Here is a 21,779-nt window from a genome sequence, read left to right on the forward strand (position 1 = left end):
GGGGATTTACATTTTTTTTTCAAATAACTCTTTATCAAAGAAAGAAAATAAACTTAGAGAAATTTTATATGATTAACCGACTATCTTAGGTACGCGCAACGTTTTACATCACGAGCAAAAGCAAGACCTCTAGATCTGTAGGGTTCAGATTTTCCTTGGCCTCTTTTTCTTCGTCTGTTTCCTTATCAGTTGGTTTGATTCCGCATCAACTTGCTAGAGCTGATTGAATTTCTCCTTTAAGGCGACTTTGTTCCGTTCACACCTGCTGACAGTAGTTTAGAACTTCGTTGACCCTTGTAGTCTAACACCGTCTAATGTGTAAGTACCTTATTGGAAATGTCGACTATTTTTAATCAGGGTGGCACTTTAAAGTCTAAGGAATAACAAATCTGTGGCCCTCAGATTCTGGAATTTGAAAACGGTAATTATTTTGTAGAGAGAAGTAAACAGGGGGACGACCCGTTAAGCTTGGTTCATACTTGTGACATAAGCATAAGCATAAACATAAGCATAAGCATAAGAAAAAGAAAAAGTTCCCTTTTTCTTATGCTTATGCTTATGCTTATGTCACACCGGTTCACACTACACATTCTTATGCTTATGCCTGCGTTTATGCTTATGCTTATGTCACAAGTGTGAACCAAGCTTAAACCTCTTGAAGCAAGGACAAGAACCACCAACAAACTCAACCCACAAATTTCGCCGAGTTATGGAATCGACCCAGGCCACATTGGTGGGAACTGAGTGCTCCCACCACTTCGCCACCTTTCACAAATCGCGAATTTCAGTTCGTCCTGCAAATAGTAAAAAATGATAGCCACCCAGACAGAGTGGATGTTAAGAATCATGTAAGGTTGGAATTGACGATGTTTGTTTGGTTATGCAGGCCTGTCGTGAGGGAGATACAGCTGTTCTAAGCACAATACTGGAGGAAAACACACGTGATATCAACCAACTAGACAGCTGTGGACTGTCAGCACTACACTACGCCGCGCGTAATAATCAAAGAGAAGTAATACAACTACTTTTGAACTATGGCGCAGGTTAGTATAAAGTAAACAGTTTTTTTAATACTTTAAAAGCGCAGAGTCGTTTGTTTATGGCATAAATGTTGTTAGAATCTGAACTGATGTTTGGTCGAGTCACTGGTTTTTCTTCTTTTTTTTTTTAATATAATATTGATTCTAGGATGCCGTTGTTAGGGCCTGTTCTTTTCCGGCACGTCGAGCTCAGACTGTTCCTTTTTTTCGGTCTCTCGGAGGTTAAGAATAATTTTCTTCTTCTTCTTCTTCTTCTTCTTCTTCTTCTTCTTCTTCTTCTTCTTCTTCTTCTTCTTCTTCTTCTTCTTCTTCTTCTTCTTCTTCTTCTTCTTCTTCTTCTTCTTCTTCTTCTTCTTCTTCTTCTTCTTCTTCTCCTTCTTCTCCTTCTTCTTCTTCTTCCGCTAATGATTACTGTAAATAGTTAGCATTTAATTATTTAACTTAACTGAACATAACTGACTTACTTAATCCTTCCCTACCGCTCCCACATTTTTTCTACTTAGGCATCCTAGTTTTGCCTATTTTTCTTTTTATCTTCTCAATATCTTTGCGGTAAGTTGGATAGCGGAAAAAAATTGAGAAAACTAAGCCTTTCTAGGAATGTTTGTGGATCCGCGTTCCGAAAAAGAAGTTCAACAAAAAAAACCCACTTTTTTTAGATTTCTTTGCTTCCAACACCAGTTTTGATAGTTTTGTTCGGTTTTGAATAAATTGAGCGACCCCAAGATGGCGGATCATGATGGCTGTTGTTCTGAACTATGAAGTCACTCCAACGACCTATAGCGTCGACTCGTTGTCGTATTTTGTTGATTTGAAACGAAGCAGTTCGTACGTACAATATACCCACTAAATTTCATTTCATACACTCAAGAAAAATCCCAGGCAAGACACATTGAGATCCGATTATCATTATTGCTACTATTAATTGATTATTATTGATATATAAAAATGTGATTATGACTGTGTTTATAAAATCACTTTTCTAAGTTACGATGACGGATTAAACAGGATGCCTAGTATCTTCTGATTTGCACCCGTCCTACTCCGTTTTCAAGTTCAAATTGGAATTCATTTGAAGAGCTTAATGCTAGCAAGCTTGACAATCTAACTTGATGAACCCCGGTTAAACGGTGTTATACTGACGATCATCAAGAGAACATGTTAGGTCACTTACATTCAATGATATGATTTTCTCTTAATTAATTGATTTACTTTTTTTATGTGAATTATTTCTTTTCCTAAAGACCCCAACGTTATTTCTGCGTTTGAAAATAAACAGCTTTCTCCGCTACATTTCGCCGCGTGGTATAACGCATATGAATCAGTGGAATGTTTAATTCAGAGGGAAGACTGCAATGTAGAGATCCCCTCAGCATTTGGACAAAAACCACTTCACTACGCTGTGGCGCGAGCGAGTGTAGACCTCGTAAAGGTGAGTAATGCTATAGTTCAATTATGTTGGGTGATAACCAACTTGAGCCAGTCATTCTGCACATTCCTGGGAGCCTGAAAAATAAATAATAAATAAATCGCTTTGGAAAGGTTTTTAATTGAGTTTCGAAAGAATTTCGTTTTTGCTTTGGTTTTGATTCACTTCGCTCTGGGATTGGTTGGCAAAATCGTGCCACTTTCACAACCGATGGGAATTAAAACCAAACCCAATCGTGGATTGCTCGCATGCGTTGTCCCGAGCTTGGCGTCGTTTACGTGTATCTTTTTCGAAGTCTGATCGCTTTGTTAATTGTGCTGTTGGTGTCTCCTACGATTGTCAAGGCTAATTACTTTGATTTAGTTTAACAACACAATTGAAAACCACTCCATTATTTAAATTGTAATGTAATGAATTTAGCAGTGCTAACTGAGGACACTACAATTGAAAGAAAGAACCTTACGAGTAGAAATAGATATATACTGAGATCGGGGTACGAGATTACGCTGATGACTCAGCTGTTTGCAAACATTGTTTAGGAATCGCACACGGGACTAACGTGATTAGAGAAGAGGGATTGAACTTGTGACCTTTGTTCTCGAGTGCGTCGCTCTAACTACTGAGATCTGAGGCGACGGGTAGTCGTCTCAGCCTCCCCAAGCAAAAACGTTATTTACTGATCAATGACAGACGGTGTCGGACTTGTTTTAGAAGGGCGTGTAAATGTTTCTGGGTAATCTGTGTCACTTACTGGACAAGGGCTTTCTTGTATCATCTATTTCAAGCTTACAAATCGTTTCGACGGTAGGTTGGTTTTTTCATTGGTTCGTGGGTTCTGGTTGGTTAGTTAGATAATGAGACTGTCAGTGAAGTATTAAACTTCAGTCATTATTTTTTGTCCGATCATACATTTGAATTGAAAATGTTTCATTAACAAAATAAAGCTAATATGTTTAACAGTTATTCACCGAAGTGGAGGTGAATATCCATCACTTTTAACGACACTGAGCCGAATAATTAGGGGAGCAAAAAATTCCGAAAATCTCGAAACAGGAAGCCATTTTGTTTCTCTTCGGCTGCTCGGAGGTGAATAGTACTTTGCTAATCACCTCCAAGTTAACCAATCAAAACGCACGAAAAAGCACTATTCACTTTTATGGTATATACTAAAAGGTTTTATGCTTAAACATCTGCTTCACTGATAGTTTTCTTCATTCCTCAGACGTTACTCACCGAAGGAAAAGCAAATCCAAATGGACTGGACAATCAGAATTTCTCTCCATTACATCTTGCAACTCAGAGAGGGAGACTTGACATAATTAAAATTCTTGTAAGTAAACGTTAAAAAATTCCAACCTCTGCACTTTACTCTATGGCTGCTTTTCTTTCCCTTGTTTAGTGGACTTATAGATGTTTATATTGACAATCTAAAGGTACTTAGGACTTTTTAAAAATTCTTGTTTGTTTAAATTCTTTGGATCTAGTTAACATATGGTGCTGATCTTCGCGCCGAAACGCACGAAAGTGAAACAGCGATTCACTTAGCAGCGAAAGAAGGACGAGACGAAATATTGAGGCATCTTCTCCAACGAGGTAGACTATTGTAAAAAAAATATCTCTATAATACCCATTTCAGGTGTGAATAATAATATTTCTAATTAACAAGTAATCATTTCCTTGTAAAGCTTGGTAGAAATGTTAACATTTTGATTCCGGTCATAACTGTACTGTTAGGCTCTTAAACGTTGACTATTTTCCGCTCGGCCTAGGTCGGCTGATGGAATAAATGGGAATCCGATCGATAACTTGTAATGTGATGGACAGACAATTTTATGTTTTTTAAATTGGTTATAACGTTACAGCTCTAAGCTTTCCTGATCTACACTGTAGTCAGATCTTACCTCTCCTTAAGCTTTCTAAAAATCTCTTCTTTTTATTACTTTTCACTGTGTTCGTTGTCTTCAGTCAAATAAACTCGACTAAGCGTCAAGGACGACTGGTGAAAGACCTTCCTTACCTCGTGCGCACTGAGATTCATCCTTAAATTAAAGGGCAGCGCAGTATTTTGGAAAGAACGAATTAAACTATTATTATAACTGATCTGTACCTCTAGCATCCATGATCGGTGAATCCTGCAAGGATATCATCAACAGTGAAAACCACGAGGGAAATAATTGTCTGCAGTTGGCCGTGCAAGGTGGACATGTCGAGGTTGGTACACTCTTCTTAATAACATCATTGCCTCATCCTCATCTTTATGGTTTGTTACCATCATCGTCGTCTCTTTCACCCTTGATCATCCTTACCCTCACCCTCACCTTTATCCTCGTCATCATCCACCTCCAACTCCTCATACTCATCCGCACTAGCATTCTTATCATCATTATCAACATTATCATCTCATCATCACTAGAATCTTCCAAATCTTTTTTTTTTTTTTTACCCATCATCATTATCATTCATTCTTCACTCTTACCCTCATCCTTGTAGTTTTATGGTTAGGGATTAGTATTACGGTTGTTCCTTATGGTTCAGCTCGCCATTACCTTACCTTTTCATCTTTGAAAGTAACTACAGCTGGGCGGCCCTTACTCTAACGATGACGTCACCTAGTGCCGCCATCTTGAATCCTCCGTATATTTTCTGATTTTTCCAGGAGATTATAGAAAGATAAGCTAAATAGCGCCACTGAATATTTTATTACGAATTAGTCTCCATGGAAAAAAAAGCGGAAACAAACAAAATGTTCCTTTTTCTATACACTCCATCTGGTCTGAGTATCCCTTGAAAGGTTTGAATTAGTGACCTATCACATATTGAAAGTAAACCAAACTGATTGCAGAGCTGACTTTACTGAAAATTTATGGCAATTTATTTTGGTCAATACTGAAAGTAACAGTACCATTGTTCTATGAGCATTTGAGTGCTTCATATACGGTATGGCGGTTGATGTGTGTCAAAATTAGTCTAGTAAAATTTATTGAGGGGTTTCCTGTATTTTGACTGTTGTCTTGTATTTTAATAGCCGCCTACTTCGTTATTTTGAGTGTGTTGCCATTCGCGGGAAACGTGGTATTTCCACGCCATCTGGCCGTATTGCTTTTCCCGTCAGGGACACACTTACCAAACCATTTCTTTGCCTTGCAAACAAAGATCAGACGATGCCTCCAAGTGTCCAAGAGAAAATCCAACTTAGTCTTGCTCAAATTGGTGAAAGAAAGGTTGTATTTGAAAGGGACGGCGATTCGAGACATGCCCATGAAAAACGTATGACTTACCGCTTACTTGAACGTCCAACATCACATTCATCATTAATAAACACTACAGCGCCGTTTGGTACTTTTTGTACGAGGAATTTTTTTTGCAGATACAATACGATACAATACTTTATTTACCCACGCTACATCTAGGAGTGATAAAAACTCGTTAAAACATGTGCGTGAAACGAAAAGCATCAAAAAGAAAAGAAATAATTTAAAAATTACTTAAATTACTTAAATTACTTAAATTACTTAAATCTTAAATCTATCTGAGCTACTGAGCTCACTGTATCTTATGCCTATATTTGGACAAGTGGTTCCACAGGCCTTCCCATTATTAAGCGCAAAATTTGCGCAAAACAATAACCTTTCATGCGAGTGACTGACCGTTGTCGTGAATTTCCAGGAATTTCACTTATTCCCGCGGGGTGGTGCGGGCGGTTACTTGTCCCATGTTACTTAGCGTTAAAGATGGCCGCCCGCGTTTATCACTGGGAACTATTGGTGAGAAATTGTCAAGTTTATATCGTTTAGTTCTATGTGTAGTCTACGTTACATGTTCTGTTCTACGATATATGTCCTGTAGGTTGACATTATCGGCAAGTACGAAGAGCGAGCATGTTTTGTACGCGGTTTGTGGTTTGATGGAGTCATGTATCGGTCAAATCAAAGCTCTGACCTCCTTTTGAATGCAAACAGTGTGGCAAGTGTTTTAGTGAAGGAGGAAGTGCAAGACAGGAATTGTTTGTGTTTTAGTTGAAACAGTTTATGATGTCTATCATGCAGTTCATGCATCTCATTAGCCGAGGAGATCGAGAAAAGCGCGCGTGGGGTCTTGGGATATTGTCGAAATGAGAACATACTCAAAACTCGAGCACACTCAAAATGAGAGCACTCTCGAAATGGGGACGGACTCAAAATGGGAACTGGCCGGCTGAAAATGAGAGTACACTCTGACTGAGAGCACACTCAAAATGAGAACGACGAGAACGCATTCAAAATGAGCGCACATGCGCAAAATGAGAACGGCCTCAGAATGGCAACACACTCAAAATGACAAAGCAGTCGGCTATTAAAATACAAGACATTAGTCAAAAAACAAGAAACCCCTCAATAAATTTTACTAGACTAATTTTAACACACACAACCGCCATATTATACGAAGTAGTTTGAATAGGGTTGGACAATTTTAAATGATGGATTTCATCTGTATTTTGTTGTTACCTATAGGCAGCGATGATTTGCATTGAATATGGAGCCGACTTCCGTTCCGCGGTAAGCTGACAATATTTATTATCATTGTGGGTGAGGAGGGTAGGGGAGTTCTGTGTCACCATGAAGTATAGGCTGAACTCAAAATATTTGACAATTTGTCAAATGTTTAAATTTTCCAGAAAAGAAGCAGTCTTCCACTTCACGTTGCAAGTTCTCTTGGGAATTTAAAGATGGTGAAATTCCTCTTGTCGCGTGATTTTATACACGTCGACGAGGAAGACTCTGAAGGCATGACACCAATCCTCAGGTACAACCAAGCTGTCTTACGAACATGTTTATCTATCTTGGTCAAAGGTTAAGCTGTACTTAGATTATATCTAAATACTACCAAGTGTGTAAGCCGCGTAACAGCCATGTACAATGCGATAGAAATAGATTGAAATTATAAGGACAACAGTCCTGAGTTTAGCACGCAAAAAAATTAGTTAATTTAATTTCTATCTCATTACGTGATTGCTTCGCCGCTCAGACACTTTGTAGTACTTGAACTCCCCATTGCTGCAAATTAAATACCTTAATTCCACGACCAGCTCCCAGCTCTCAGCTCACCTCGTAGCTCAGTTGGTGAGAGCGCTGATGATCTAATCCAAAGGGCGTGGGCTCAAACTTTGACCTCGGCGCACTAAATGTCCTTCATTTTCGATTCCCATCTGAAGAAGGGTTAACGCTCGAAACGTCAGCATTCGAATCTCTTTTCGCCTGGTGGCAAATTACCTCATCGACTCTGTTGATAAGCCAATCATTCTTTTCCACTCCCCCACCGACGCAGCACCACAGTTTCTTTAGAAAATAATCACCTTATAAATTTCTTTCACAGAGCTAGTAACCGTAGTCCTCACTTTAGCACTATAAAATTCCATTTATGTCTAAATATCCTGGCCTACACACAGAATGTCTGTTCAGCTGGATCGACCTAGGAACGAGCAACTAGAGCCAGTCGCTAGTAATCTGGGTTTACATAATTTTCATCGTGGCCAAATAGGCACACATTAACGGTTTCATTGCACTATTTTAGCATTTTTTACAAAACCGGTCATCTATTTGCGATTTCCATTGATTACATTAATAAAGTCCTCGAAATAGCTTTACTTATCCCTTTGACTGATTAATCAATCACCTAGCGTCCAAATATCCCATACAGCTGCAGGTGCAATTTTAATTTTATATATACATATTTTTATAATTTAAAAATTATTTCTTATTGTTCTGGAATTCCGATATTCAAAATAAGACGTATTTAGTATCATGGCGATATCGATTCAATTCGCTGTCATTCACTGCTTTGGTGTGATAACAAGCTAATTGCATCGTGGTAGTTGCGTTCTTTGTTTCACATCAAATGGAGTACCACTGACAGCTAGCAAACTGCTATTATAATAAACTGCTTCTCGTGGTGCAAATAATTATTACTGTTCAGAAAAATAAGGAGTATTCGTTTCTATCACGATGTTTTCTTACTGATATCATAACTTTAAAAGATAATTCATTTTATTATCAATATCTCTCCTTTGTTTGGTAAAAGTGGCCTTACTTATATCTTGTGTAATAAGATGGATGAAATTCGTATTGGGCAGGCTTATCAGTATTTTTCCCTGAGAAATTTATTATTTTTATGAGGTTGTATCATAACAGTCGTGAATTTTTAAACATCACCATCACAGCGTTATCATCTTAATAATTGATTTTGCTTGTTTCGATCTTTTCACGAACGCTTGTTGTTCAACATTAAAGTAATTCAGTGTATGAGCTAGTTGGCGAAAAAAAAAAAAACTAGTCTCAAAACCTGCACCGCAATGTCATTTTACCACAAACGTGGGAAAGATGACGTCCATCTTATCAGTAGAAAGAAGCATTGTAAAGACCTTTGCAGTTTTTTTCTGCGTTATTGGAGGGTATCTATTCGTCAGAACAAACTACTACAACTGCATAAAAACCACAGGAATACTGAATTCAAGCCAAAGCAAGGAAGAAGACTGGTTTGATGCAAATATAACAAATTTCCAAAACAAAGTTGACGTCCATAACTATATTGTCTTGCGCAAAACCGCAATTGAGCGTTATGGTGATTTCTCTTGCCAAAGCTCAACAAAAACTGGAATGTGTGCGTTCAAGGTGGAGACGCTCATTGACGCTTTGCAGATCTGTAATGCATACTCTGATGTTTGCACGGGATTTGTGTTAACAAGAGACATGAATATTCGTTTAAAACACCAAGTCAGGTGACTCAGTTATGATAACCAAGCGGTTACGTTCGTAAAAACTGCGTACTTGTCACGAATTGGATACAGCATCGCTCAAACCCCAGAGCTGTATGGCAGAATGAGGCCTCGCAAGTCATGAACGGCTATCCAATGTGCATCCCCTTGCTTAAAACAATTTTATATGAACAAACCATTTCTAATCTTTCACAAGGTAACCGTTGAAGAAGGAACGCCATATTATAACCCTTCCTGACACAAGGGACAGAAATAGGACAAGAATCGACCTGTTGAAGTATCGGCAGAATTTAACAATATGATAACAGAATCCTTAGCCCGCAATTCTGTGAAACCCCAAGGTCGTACATTAAGTTTATTTCTGATTGTTTGTCTGGAGTGCCTGTAAACTCACCTGGGATGGCTTGGTGCACTTCCACTATGCAAAACAAGCACATTTTCAACACTATTCCATTTGTAATTTGTTTTTTTTTTATGTGTAATTTAATTGTAAAGCACGGCAGCAACTGGAACTGAAATTGTTTATGTCTTTAGTTTCTTTAACATACGCAGTCGATATGTAGTTTTGTCATTAGTTGAACTGAAGTATTTTTTGTATATCGCATAGTTTTGCGTTGCGAAAGAATCGAAAGAGTTATTTTAAATATGGAAGAAGTGTTGTTATTGGTAATCAAAGCTTCCGTCGTAACATGTCGTTGGTTTGTTCGCGAACTGAATAACGAACAATACGAACAGTGTTACCAATAATCCCAGGTGGGTTACTCGGGTATAAACGTGACGGGGGGGGGGGGGGGGGGGGGTTCGACGGAGCCTAATATTTTGCACCCAAAAAAATACAAGACTGGACATTTTAGACATAAAAATACATAAAAAAAATACGCGCAGATTTTTCAGACCCAAAAAATACACGGTTAAGGTTACCCGATACCTTCAGAGGTGTCTCGCGTTTAAGCGATGTAGCGCGTCCATGCAGTTTAAACTGTAGACACCTAAACCCTTATATCAAATTAAAGCTTATAGAGCTGACTATCAATCCATATCAAGAATTTTGAAATAAAATAAATTGTCGAATTTTTCACGACCTCTAATTGCGAGCGTCCGAATCACCTTTTTAAAGCTACAAGTCAAAGTGAATTTTGCTTTTTGCTAATTTAATTTGCTCCTCAGTTTCCGGACCCAAAGCGCTAAAAAAACGTGTCTGCGTTTTGCCATATTCAATCGCAGTGAAAAGCTATACAGCATTTTAGAAAAAGGATGAAAAAAATGTGGAGTAATCGTTCAAAAATCGCTCTCGGAGAAAAAATATTTCGAAAGAAAAAATTCGCAGACACGTTTTTGTTGTTTATATGTTAAACTAGCTACTGTCCTAATTTGAAGGCAAACGAACAAATTCCTTTCGAGTTTTAGCTCTTTGAAGTGGCTCCTCCAAGTGAAAAAAATTTATTCGAGAAAGCAGCGCTAAAAATTCGGCAATTCATTTTATTTCAAAATTCTTGGTTTAGTTGGATAGCCAGCTCTATAAACTTTAATTTGATATAAGGGTTCAGGTATCTACAGTTTAAACCGGACGCGCTACGTCGCTTGGACGCGAGACACCTCTGAAGGTACCGGGTAACCTTAAATCTTTAACCCAAAAAAATACAGGAGTTGAAAATTTAAGACCCAAAAAAATACGTCGGACCCCCCGTCACGTTTATACCTGAGTAACCCACCTGGGCCAATAATACGCCATTTATTTAATTCCATTTCAGGGCCTCTTTGTCAGGTAATGTTGAAATCATCGAACATCTAATAAATAAGGTAAAGTTTAGCAAAACTACTTGTGACAAAATAAAGTAAAGAAAAATTTTTGGATGACTAAATACACTTATAAGCATGATAAAGGCTGGTTTCCATATGATCGCAGATCGCAGATCGCAATAAGGTCTGCGATCGTCTGCGATCATATGGAAACTACTTCTGCGATCGTCTGCGATCCTGCGATCGTGATCGCAGAAGATAGAACCATGTTCTATCTAAAGGCTGGTTTCCATATGATCGCGGATCGCAGATCGCAGATCGCAGATCGCAAACAATCGCAATTGATCGCAGACGATCGCAGGAGATAGAACATGGTTCTATCTTCTGCGATCGTCTGCGATCACGATCGCAGGATCGCAGACGATCGCAGAAGTAGTTTCCATATGATCGCAGACGATCGCAGAACTTATTGCGATCTGCGATCTGCGATCTGCGATCCGCGATCCGCGATTATATGGAAACCAGCCTTTAGATAGAACATGGTTCTATCTTCTGCGATCGTCTGCGATCACGATCGCAGGATCGCAGACGATCGCAGACCTTATTGCGATCTGCGATCATATGGAAACCAGCCTTAAGACTGGATAAAAGTTACACTTTTGAAAATTACAGTTATAGTTGTTCTTCTTAAAGCTGTTTTGTTTGGTTGGTTTAAAATAATTTTTTGGCTGTTTTGTACAGTATACAGTACAACAGGAATCGTGACCCAAAGCTACGAGAGAGACAAAAAGAGCTGATATAAACTGTTACACCGACAAGTTCAGATATTTCCCTTTGAAGACTAAATATGTTTGTGAAGTGTATGACATATTGCCATGCAATACTGAAATACATATTGAAATACGGGGAAAGATCCAGGCTTCTTTGATCCTGAATTTTTTCAGGATTTCTGTTTGCAACCTTTTAAGTTGCGTACCTAAATGCAATGGTATTTGAGATATTTAATTTGAAGACTAAATTTCCAACTCAAGTAAAAACAAACAAACAAACAAACAATTTGTTGACTTGTTCTTCTGCCAGGGAGCATCCGTGAGCCCTTCTCCAGGATTCACTGGTCCATCCCCCCTCATGTGTGCAGTTAAACGAGGACACCACAAAGCTATAACAGTTCTCCTGGAACGTGGATCACCAATAGACTTCAGGGACTCTTGTCAGAGGACCTGTCTCCATGTAGCGGCACACAGTGGGAATGTGGATACAGTTGACATCATCCTTAAGGTATGCTGTTGAACACTCACTTGGGTAAGCCGAAGAGGTACGGCCGGAGTTTGAGAAGACGAAACATCAGGAATCTTCTTTTTACACTATCCTTATGTAGATCTTGCACTACACTCGTACAGAATAAAACCTCGGGCCCTGTGGCCTTACTTTATATTGTGCTGTAAGCATGTTTGCAACTCTATCCCAACCACGACCAAGTGGTTCCCACAAACGATAAGCAATATAATTTACAAAAACTCACCAACGGAGAGTAACACCACAACAGGAGTTACTAAAAATAGATTAAAGGGTAACCAGTAAGAATGGCAAAATGGTTAAGTCAGTCCTTCCTCACCTTAATCTTCAAGGAGGTCTTGGCCAAGGCTAAAGGAATGGCAAATCTGCTAACAGCAGAACTGGTAGTTATATTTCTCGAAAAAAAACAAAAACAAAACAAAACAAACAGGAAAACACCTAAAATAAGCACACAGTGCCGACACTGAACTCAGACCACCAAAAACACCACCAAATTAATAAAGTAACAACTATATTTAGCTTCACAACGATGTGCATGAAATTAAGAAATCATCAGCGGAGACCTATACCGGCAAGTAATCCGTCAGACATGATTTTTATATGAACCATTGTCAATCTTACACGTTACCCAACATAAAGGCACTTTGGGTTTCATTGTTGATAATTTCAATGCTTTGTAAGGCGTTTCGAAGAGTTAAAAGTGGCTTTAAACAAGATGTAAAATTAAGGACGCCTTGAATTAATGGAACAGTCAAATATTAGTCCTTTAAAGCGTTTTTTCAGATAATGCTTATATTGCTAGCAGCAAACACCGCAAGTTTCAGTGTTTTAAACTAAGCTTGTCACTCCTCAGACTTCAGGTAAAGGGTAGTGTGTTTGTAAGGTCAAAATAATTACACTGAAATAAAAAAATTACTTTGATTTTCAGAATGGTGGCAAGGATTTAATCAACAGTGCGGACAGAGACAACAGGACTCCTTTACATTACGCTGCATCTAAAGGAAGCCTGCAGGTCTGTCAAAAGTTTTCTTGAGGATAGTACCTCCTTTACTATTGCGCATACGTTTTGCGCATTTTAGGATGGTTTGAGAAAGTCGAGTTTCTTAAAGGATGGTGCCTACTAAAACAAACGTATTTTACACGGTTTATGACTTTGTGGGTAAAGCAGACCGTAGCAAGAGTTAGTTGAATCCAAAACAAAAATTAGGTGTTACCTCGCGCATTTCTTTTTTAGATAATTAAACTAAAAAAAAAAAAAAAAACCTTCCATGCATTAGTAATGGTCATAAACTGTGCAATAAATACCTATGTATTAGAAGTCACCGTCCTTAAATGATGACATGAACCTCCAGGGTTATAAATGATTGGCATGCTTTAAGCTAGTTGACTTGTTAGGGAGTGGAAAGGCTAAAGGTATCTAAGTGCTCGTTAATTTTCACGAGTGCCAGTGTCATTCAGTAACTTTTATTTATCTGCATCAAAGACGCAGGACTGATAAAACGTTTCAGCAATTACAGTCCGTGGATCATTTAAATGAAGGCTTTTTTATTCAGCATTGGATAAATAATTAACAGATATTTTTTTCTTCTTCTTCGATTTGTCTTAGTTTCTTTACAATTCTTTTTCTTTTCTTCTGTGTTGTCAGATAGTTCAGAAGTTACTTGATGCAGGCGCCGATGCGAATGTCAAAGATGACGAAGAAAAGCTTCCAGTGCACATGGCTACCGAGTAAAAGCACTGCTTTGTTATTCCTTGTTTGTTCGATTGTTGTTGTTGTTGTTTTTGTTTTTGTTTCGGTCAGTATTAGAGCCAACATCCAAGACTTTCAATCTTCAAGATTTTGTTTTTCTTTACGATTCGACCAAAACCTTTTTTTTGATAAACCTCTTTGTAAATTCTTGGCAAAACCAACACAGAGAATCTCTTGATCGATATCATTAATATCCTGACAATTCATTTCGTTTATTTAACCCTCAGGCTAACTTACCTATTTGTTTCATATATTTTAGGAGTGGTAACCTGGGCTGTGTTAAAGTGTTGTTGGAAGCCAATCCTAACTCTCTTCACAGCATGGAGTACAGGCAAAGGACACCTATACATTACGCTGCCTTTGAAGGTCATGCGCACTTAGTGAAGTTCCTATTGGATCGGGGGGCCAACGCTGACCAGAGGTTCGCGGTCACTTCTTACTTGATGTTCAGTGAACTCTTCAGTACTGTAACCTTAACCCTTATTGACCTTTCTTGACTGATATTTTCTTCATATGTAATGCTTAAACTGTATGTTTGCTGTTAGAGAGATTAAGCTTCGCGCTATTTGTTCTAAAATGCATTAACTTGTGTTTCTCGTACTCACTTCTCTCTTTTTCGTGTTTGCTTGATAGCTGTCGCCTACTGGGTGGAGATAAGCTTAAACCAAAAAAAGCTTCATTGTTTTTCAACAAAGAGAAAATTTCAGCCTGGCGTTTGCCGTTTGCCGTAAACGCGATGCAATTGAGTGACAATAAACTGAAAAAAAAATCGAAATAGCAAAGTGGTTTTAAGCTCTACTGAACTACTTTTCTGGTTCGATAGCAATATTTTCATTCGATTCCCGACTCAAGGCCTCATCTTCCTTCTTACATTTTGCAGGGACGAAAATCACCTAACACCTCTGATGTTTGCAGCTCGCCTTGATCATTACCAGACGGTTGTCACGCTGCTAGACTATAAAGCAAAAATTGCTGCAGTCTCCAAAAATAAGGTAAAAAATAATTAATTATAGACAAAAGGGCTAGTTTCTAAATCCTTGGGTATTTACATTGACCAACATTTATCACGGTCCAAACAGGTTAACGACATTGCTAAGTCTATTTCCTCTGGTATTGGTGCACTTAAAAGGCTAAGGCCCTTTATAAATGAAGACACGGCTATACTTCTTTATCGAGCACTCGCATTGAATTTTGACAACTGCTTCTGCTGTCCCGTATGGGACGGTCTTAGTAACGAATTGGCCGACAAGCTTCAAAAACTACAAAATCGTGTCCTATGGGCTATCGCCAAGTCTGATTATTATTCTAGTGCTACTGCCCTTCGTGCTAGACTAGGATGGGATGACCTATCTACCAGAAGGATGAAATTAAAATGAAACTTATGTTTAAAACGGTAAATAAACAGACTCCGGAGTACCTTCAAGGCATGTTTACATCATTCAGCACAGGCTACGAACTAAGGAATAAGTATCATAAGTTCACTCTGCCGAAGCCCTGTACTGATTACCTAAAACGCAGTTTCTGCTACAGTGGGGCATTGTTATGGAATAATCTTCCTGAAAAAGTCAGAGCAATTAGATCCTTTCAATCGTTTAAAAACGAAATGTCTACCTCATACTCCCACACGGTAAACATCTAAAACAGTATTTTACATAATTATAATTATCTTTTTACTGATGTTTTTACCGTGTATAAATAAAGTTTACAATACAAACTGTGGAGCTGCGTTGGTGGGGGAGTGGAAACGATTAGTTTATTTGGCCACCGTATAGCTAAAAGTGTTCATAAGGTAATTTGGATTCGAGAGATGACGTTTCGATCGAAAGCGAATTCAATTTAACAATTATTACATTATTAACTCTTTTTATTAATCATTAACTTTATCTAGACTGGGCATTTTTTCATCATTTGCGGCCAGCCGATCCCCCCTCCCCCGCTCCATAACTTGGAGGATAAATAGTACGTAACTGTTATGTTTCCTTTGAGGTCCACAACGTGAAGTGATGACGCCACATATGATTATCACGTCATGATTGCCAAGCGGCAGTCATCTTGAAACCATCATTTTGGATTTCTAGAAAAGCAATCGTTGAATAGAAATTATTGAAAGAAAAGTATTTTTTTTTCTGAAAAACCTGCCTGTCAAAACTTGGTTGTCGTGGTAACATCAAACCCAACAATATCCAATTCTTAAAAGTCGCGAAATTTCGTTAAAACAAGTTTCGGGCAGAATCCGTCCTCTCCTGTTCTAGATAGGTTTAACGATGACCAATTTTACCTCATCAACTCAATCGATAAAATCAAACTTTCGTACTACAGAAAATAGTCGTGAAAGAATTAAACCAAAGGAACCTTTGTGTTTTGTTTTAATTGATCTCTGTTTTGTTCGATCCCTTGCCGGCCCAAACCACGAAGCACAACACCATTTTAATGACTACAAGCAAACGTAAAATTCGTTTGAAACGACCAAACCACGTGGAAAACCAAAAGCAGAAAGCAACTTAAGTGTGCATGGGTCCGATAACTCGAAACGTCCTCAAAAATTAGAACAAAAACCCGGAGCTGTTTTCTGGCTGTAACATGATGTATTATTCTAAGGTAGTTACTGATAGTTAACGCACGTGGAGATAGATATTAGCAAATGTTTTTACAGTATGACTGAACTATCAACAAAGAAGTTCTCGGTGGTGGGTACGAAAATTGTCTTTGTCACTTACTCTATATCACTATTTTGCGTAAGTATCATGGCATTTACTTGCGTTGAGTTTACCTTTGTAGACATCACTTCATTTTTAAATTTGTCCCAACAGAACACAGCTCTCGATGTAGCAGCGTATTTTGGTAACTCATGCATAGTACGTGTGTTGTTAGACCGTGGAGCGAATGTGGCAAACAAGTCTGTTTTTGGTAAAGGATGCTTGGAAGCTGCCATTAAAGGTTCACGCGCAGACACCTGTATGGAAATAATCAAACACAAACGGTGAGGTTGAGCGGTGTTGAAATCGTGTCTCAGTTTACAGAATTTTCATAGCTAACCAGGCAACACGGACAGATTTCCAGTCACTGTTTCTTGCCGGCGTGAAAAAAAAAATAGCTAACTATCTCAGTAGAAAACATTAATGGTTTACAGCCCTAAGTTGAAATGAAATTTTGGTAAAAATAATATTCTTTTTGCACAGTATATGGGGTGCATCTACGCTGCAAACAAAGTTTTGATACGACTGTGAGTGGGAATTAAAAACCGGAAAAAGCGACTTGTATTATAAACTCAACAGGTGTCTGCAAGAGGGGATCTTGTCTATTACTTTTTTTGCATTATTTTATGTTTTTCTTTTTTTATTCACTCATTTTTTTTATTAATTTTTGTTTTTCAAGCTGGAAAGAAGCAGTTGAAGTTAAGGGCAGCGATGGGTTTTGTATGATGAAACAACTTCTTGAAAAACTGCCTGACGTGGCTAAGGTAACCGAGTAATTATTATATTGATAAATATATTCGATAAATAAATCAATAAACAATGATTTGTCTGGTTCACTTGGCGATATTAAAAAAGATTCCCTGTCCGAGACTGTTAAATTGAACCTTTTTTTTACTTTGCAAACATCGAGGAAGCAAAGAATGGTGAACGTCATGAATAATGCGAAACAAAGATAGTGTATCCAAGCTAAATATAATGAGCAAATCGTTCACGTTTTCACGTAATTTTAGCCCCTAAATAACTACGATTAGCGCATTTATTTCGGTCATGGGCTATAATTTTGCGACAACTAAAATTCTTTAGACAAAATTATTATTATTTTTTCAAGCCAACAAGAGCGTGGTAAACTTCCAGCCTACAGTAAAAAGTTTATATTGCGTCAGCCACTTGACTCGATACCACAACGATTGTTTACTCAGTACACTCCATTTACTCCACTTCTTATCCTTGGTCACGTGTTTGTTTTACTCTTCCCTCCAGGTGGTTATGGACAAATGCATAGAGACCTCTGATGTCGGGAAAACAGATCCGGGATATTGGGTAAGCAAGGCTTATCTACAGCCTGAGTTTTTCTTTAGTTTCACAATATTTAAGTTTCCAGGTTCCGGCTAGGGCTCTGATTTGTGATTGTGGTTTTTCTCTCTCTTTCTAGAAATCGTTCAATTTTGAGTTTCTTGATCCAGTTCCTGGCGAACAAACAAATGCAGAACGGCTACGTTACTTTGGTCCTAAGGTAATGCACGTTCTCTGAGGTTTTCACCTGACAGTTTATGTAACACGACGGCAAAGAAAAGAGGCTAGGACGGCAAAATGTCCTTGTGTGACCAAAGTGCCATCTAATTTTTTCTTCCCTTCCGTGCAAATTTCTGTTTCATAACTGGTTGTTTGTGACACGGAAACAACGAGAGGAAAGGCAATTAAAAAGAGGACTCCTTTAACATGTGTCAGATTTTGTCGTCCTCTAGTCTCTCCTTTGTCCTGTTGCGCAGACTCACTGATTGACAAATAGTGGATGTATTGATAGCTGAGTTTAATCGTTTGTCTCACGATTGAGTGGCAAAGATATGGATCGCGACGTTTCGACCGCTATTCTGCTGGTCTTCATCAGGCGATGGTGTCGACTGATTGCGTAACAGTATAAGTAGCACCTTGGTTTGTGTTGATTGGTGCGTGTATTCTTGTAATTCTACATGTAGACAAATGGCCTCAAAATGCTTTCCTTTATCATTTGACAAACATTTTAGATAGTTAACTTTCCACTTCTCTTCTTGCTTTAAATTGTTATCTCCAAGCAGCGATGGTTTATTTGTTTTTTAACTGCAGTAGAGCTTCTAGCTGAGGTCTGTCTTGCTAGAATTAAATATTTTATTCATTCGGCGTTCTAGGTTATGTTGAAACACGGTCATAAGGATCTTATTATGCATCCGTTGACCCAAGAACTCATGAGAGTAAAAAGGTAAGCATGTTTGTCAGAAAAAACGTGGTAAAAACCACAAAGAGTTGATTAACCGAGACGAAATAACTGAATTAGTGGGTAAAGTCGCAGTCGTCCTAAGACGGCACAATCAAGCAATCTCTTTTTTAAAAATTTCAATGAAGCAACCAGGGCTTTGGTACGGTCTTTTCAAACTTCATCGAATCAGCAGCAAATCAGCCCAACTATTACACAATCCGAAATGAGTTATAGACATTACTTTGAAAGGCGAATTGTCTAGAATTACAATAGCTAAAAAGAGTTGATTACTGAACTTATTAATGAAGTAAACAACAGTCCGCTGATTAAGTAAAAAAAAAAAAAAAACAAGAAGAGATAAACCTTCAGCTAGTTCGTCCTTCAGTTTCGAAATATGGTGTGTAAGACAGTACAATGAATTTTTTTAAAATTTTCCTCTTTGCAGGCATGCTTTTAAAACGAGTTACATCCTCGTGGGTGCCCTGTTCCACGTGTTCTTCACAACAAACCTGACGTTCTTTCTACTGTGCCTCAATTCTTCTACCATAGACACACAACGCAACACTACATCAACTTTTTCTGAGGTAGGTTCGCTGGCTATTGCTTGTAATTAGCAATCTGTTTCAATATCGGAATTTGCTGAATGGCCTTCTCCACCATACAATAATGAGTTGATTTATCGACCTCACCTTAAGATATTAATATTTTCTGATTGTCTGATGTTTAAAATGGCGATGTGGATGTTTGAAAGCTTAATGCCGTAATCTTATATGTATATATCTGTAGTTTAAATGTGTAGAAATTTATACGTAAAAATCTGTCTCACAAAAACTCATTGCCGTCAGTCGTTTCTACTTTTTGCTAGAAATGTCTTCAAGTTGTGTGTCTTTAAAATACGCGTCGCATTACTCATCAAGGCCATGTTACGTCTGACAGATTTTTTTGAGCAGTTTGCCTCGCGGAAAAATGCAACGCCATGCAACTTTTTCTCTCAGAAAAATGAGGAAGTTGTAAAATCAAGAAAGTGTGACTTGAAATGTGACACAAAGTAAGTCACGGTGTGTATGTCACGCGCGATTTCGAAGCGCAACAGTGAAAGTCAAATTCGTCATTTTGTAAGTTACGCAACGTTTTCCCAAGATAAGTTCCACGAACAATTCCTTCGTATGACAGGACCTTAAAAGGCCTTAAGGAAGCTTTGGTTCCTTAGTCTAAACTTACCTTAAAGGCACTGTTAAACGTGACAAGTTTTCGTGCCATTTGTCTCGAAGAAACTGTTTGACTTTGATTGAAGGGCGCCAAGATCCGTATTACATGTAAGCAGAAGCCCAAACTTTTTCGCTAAACGTAGAATTCAATTCAATTTTTTGCGCGACTTTAAAAGCAAAAGCATGCTCATTTGAACGAGGAAATTGACGGTGATGCCCAAGAACTTGCAAAAATTGTTTTTTTTTTTTTTTCATTTTATTCCACTGCGCATATGCCACACATTGACATTCAAACCCTAGCAGTATGCAGAATGTTTGTCCCATGAACCTAGTTTAATGGCCTTAGCTCCCACGAGTATCCTGTAGCTCAGTGGTAGCGCATCCGAATTAGTAATCGGAAGGTCTTAGGTTCGACTTCTGATAGCAGCATGCCTGTGTCACAAATTGGAAAAAATAATTTGTGTAAAAATTCATAAAAAGGGGGTGGGGAATACAGTTGACGATTATATTGAATGAATGAATGAATGAATGAATGAATGAATGAATGAATGAATGAATGAATGAATGAATGAATGAATGAATGAATGAATGAATGAATGAATGAATGAATTTAAGTGTGTGAGTAATTTGCTTGCTAGCTAATTGTGGACACTCTCTGTCACTGCCGATCACTTGAGTTTAATATGTATGGACCTAGAGATCTGATAGAATGTTTACCGTATCTCACTGAGGAGTAGCGAGGCACGTCAAAGTCAGCATTTCTTAAAGAGTAACCTTTGTTCGCAGCATTAAAAAGTTCAGCAATGTAATCCGGGACGAGGCCATTTCTAACTTTATGCATTAAAATCGTGATGTCTTGGAGCCGCCTTTTATAGAGAGAAGACAACTCTGCACGGCTTATAGGAGATCTTCGTGAATAAGTGTCCATTTTGTTGTTAAAAGTGACTCTTAAAGCGCGTTTGGTCTTCCAGGATCAGGTTGCGAAGTCTTGCCAGCTCCTTACTTTCTTGCTCGCTTTTTCTAGATGTCGCTGATATGATCACTGAATGTTAGTTCATCATCCATGTTTGACTTGTGATGTTATTTTGTGTTCTAACAGTATGTCTGCCATGACGATCTATCACCGTCCAGAATCATGTCAGCATCAATATCAGGAGTTGCATTACTGAGCCACACTTACAGAATATATATTGAGGTAACATTTGATGACTTGCTTAACGTGGCCTTGGTCATACGTCAATTATTGTAGGCTCAATCGAGTTCTGAATAAAATATGTTTCACTGTCAACCGTTATTTTTCTTGAAATCATATCTTAAATGCTCTCACTGAGTTTCTATTCCGGCTACAAGGAGTACAGCTTTGAATGGTTTGTAATCGTCTTGTCTTCCCTTTACCTTTCTCAGGTCTATGTCTTTTTGAAAAGAAATTTCTGGTACCAAGGCTTTTTAGCGCCAAGCAATTTCAGTAAACAGAATATTTTTTACTAGGATTCCCATTTGGTTAAAAAAAAACTTAGAACATATTACCTCCTCAATTATTTAGGCACTTGCTCCTTAAAAAAATCTTTTGGCATCCACCATATAAAAAACGTTTATATATTTATTGAAATGTGTAATTCACGAATGCAGCTTTAAA

At 38.2% G+C, this 21,779-nt stretch overlaps 1 protein-coding gene across 2 annotated transcripts in view; it reads left to right on the forward strand.

Annotated features, from left to right (window-relative positions):
* Window positions 1–21,779, forward strand: part of LOC146466143 (uncharacterized) — a 35,599-nt gene that overhangs the window by 6,984 nt on the left and 6,836 nt on the right. For both annotated transcript variants that reach the window (XM_085127727.1, XM_085127728.1), the window contains exons 3-22: window positions 887–1,043; window positions 2,285–2,472; window positions 3,692–3,799; window positions 3,954–4,062; window positions 4,583–4,680; window positions 6,960–7,004; window positions 7,124–7,251; window positions 10,972–11,020; window positions 12,041–12,238; window positions 13,185–13,268; window positions 13,902–13,984; window positions 14,266–14,427; window positions 14,887–14,998; window positions 16,817–16,986; window positions 17,382–17,466; window positions 17,963–18,022; window positions 18,135–18,215; window positions 18,868–18,938; window positions 19,381–19,519; window positions 21,243–21,338. In XM_085127727.1, coding sequence (XP_084983853.1) covers window positions 887–1,043; window positions 2,285–2,472; window positions 3,692–3,799; window positions 3,954–4,062; window positions 4,583–4,680; window positions 6,960–7,004; window positions 7,124–7,251; window positions 10,972–11,020; window positions 12,041–12,238; window positions 13,185–13,268; window positions 13,902–13,984; window positions 14,266–14,427; window positions 14,887–14,998; window positions 16,817–16,986; window positions 17,382–17,466; window positions 17,963–18,022; window positions 18,135–18,215; window positions 18,868–18,938; window positions 19,381–19,519; window positions 21,243–21,338 — 2,223 coding nt within the window. The remainder of the gene's footprint in view (window positions 1–886; window positions 1,044–2,284; window positions 2,473–3,691; window positions 3,800–3,953; window positions 4,063–4,582; window positions 4,681–6,959; window positions 7,005–7,123; window positions 7,252–10,971; window positions 11,021–12,040; window positions 12,239–13,184; window positions 13,269–13,901; window positions 13,985–14,265; window positions 14,428–14,886; window positions 14,999–16,816; window positions 16,987–17,381; window positions 17,467–17,962; window positions 18,023–18,134; window positions 18,216–18,867; window positions 18,939–19,380; window positions 19,520–21,242; window positions 21,339–21,779) is intronic.

Source organism: Pavona decussata, unplaced genomic scaffold (genome assembly GCF_977016875.1).
Source record: "Pavona decussata unplaced genomic scaffold, jaPavDecu1.1 SCAFFOLD_153, whole genome shotgun sequence".
In the NCBI taxonomy this organism is placed as follows: Eukaryota; Metazoa; Cnidaria; class Anthozoa; order Scleractinia; family Agariciidae; genus Pavona; species Pavona decussata.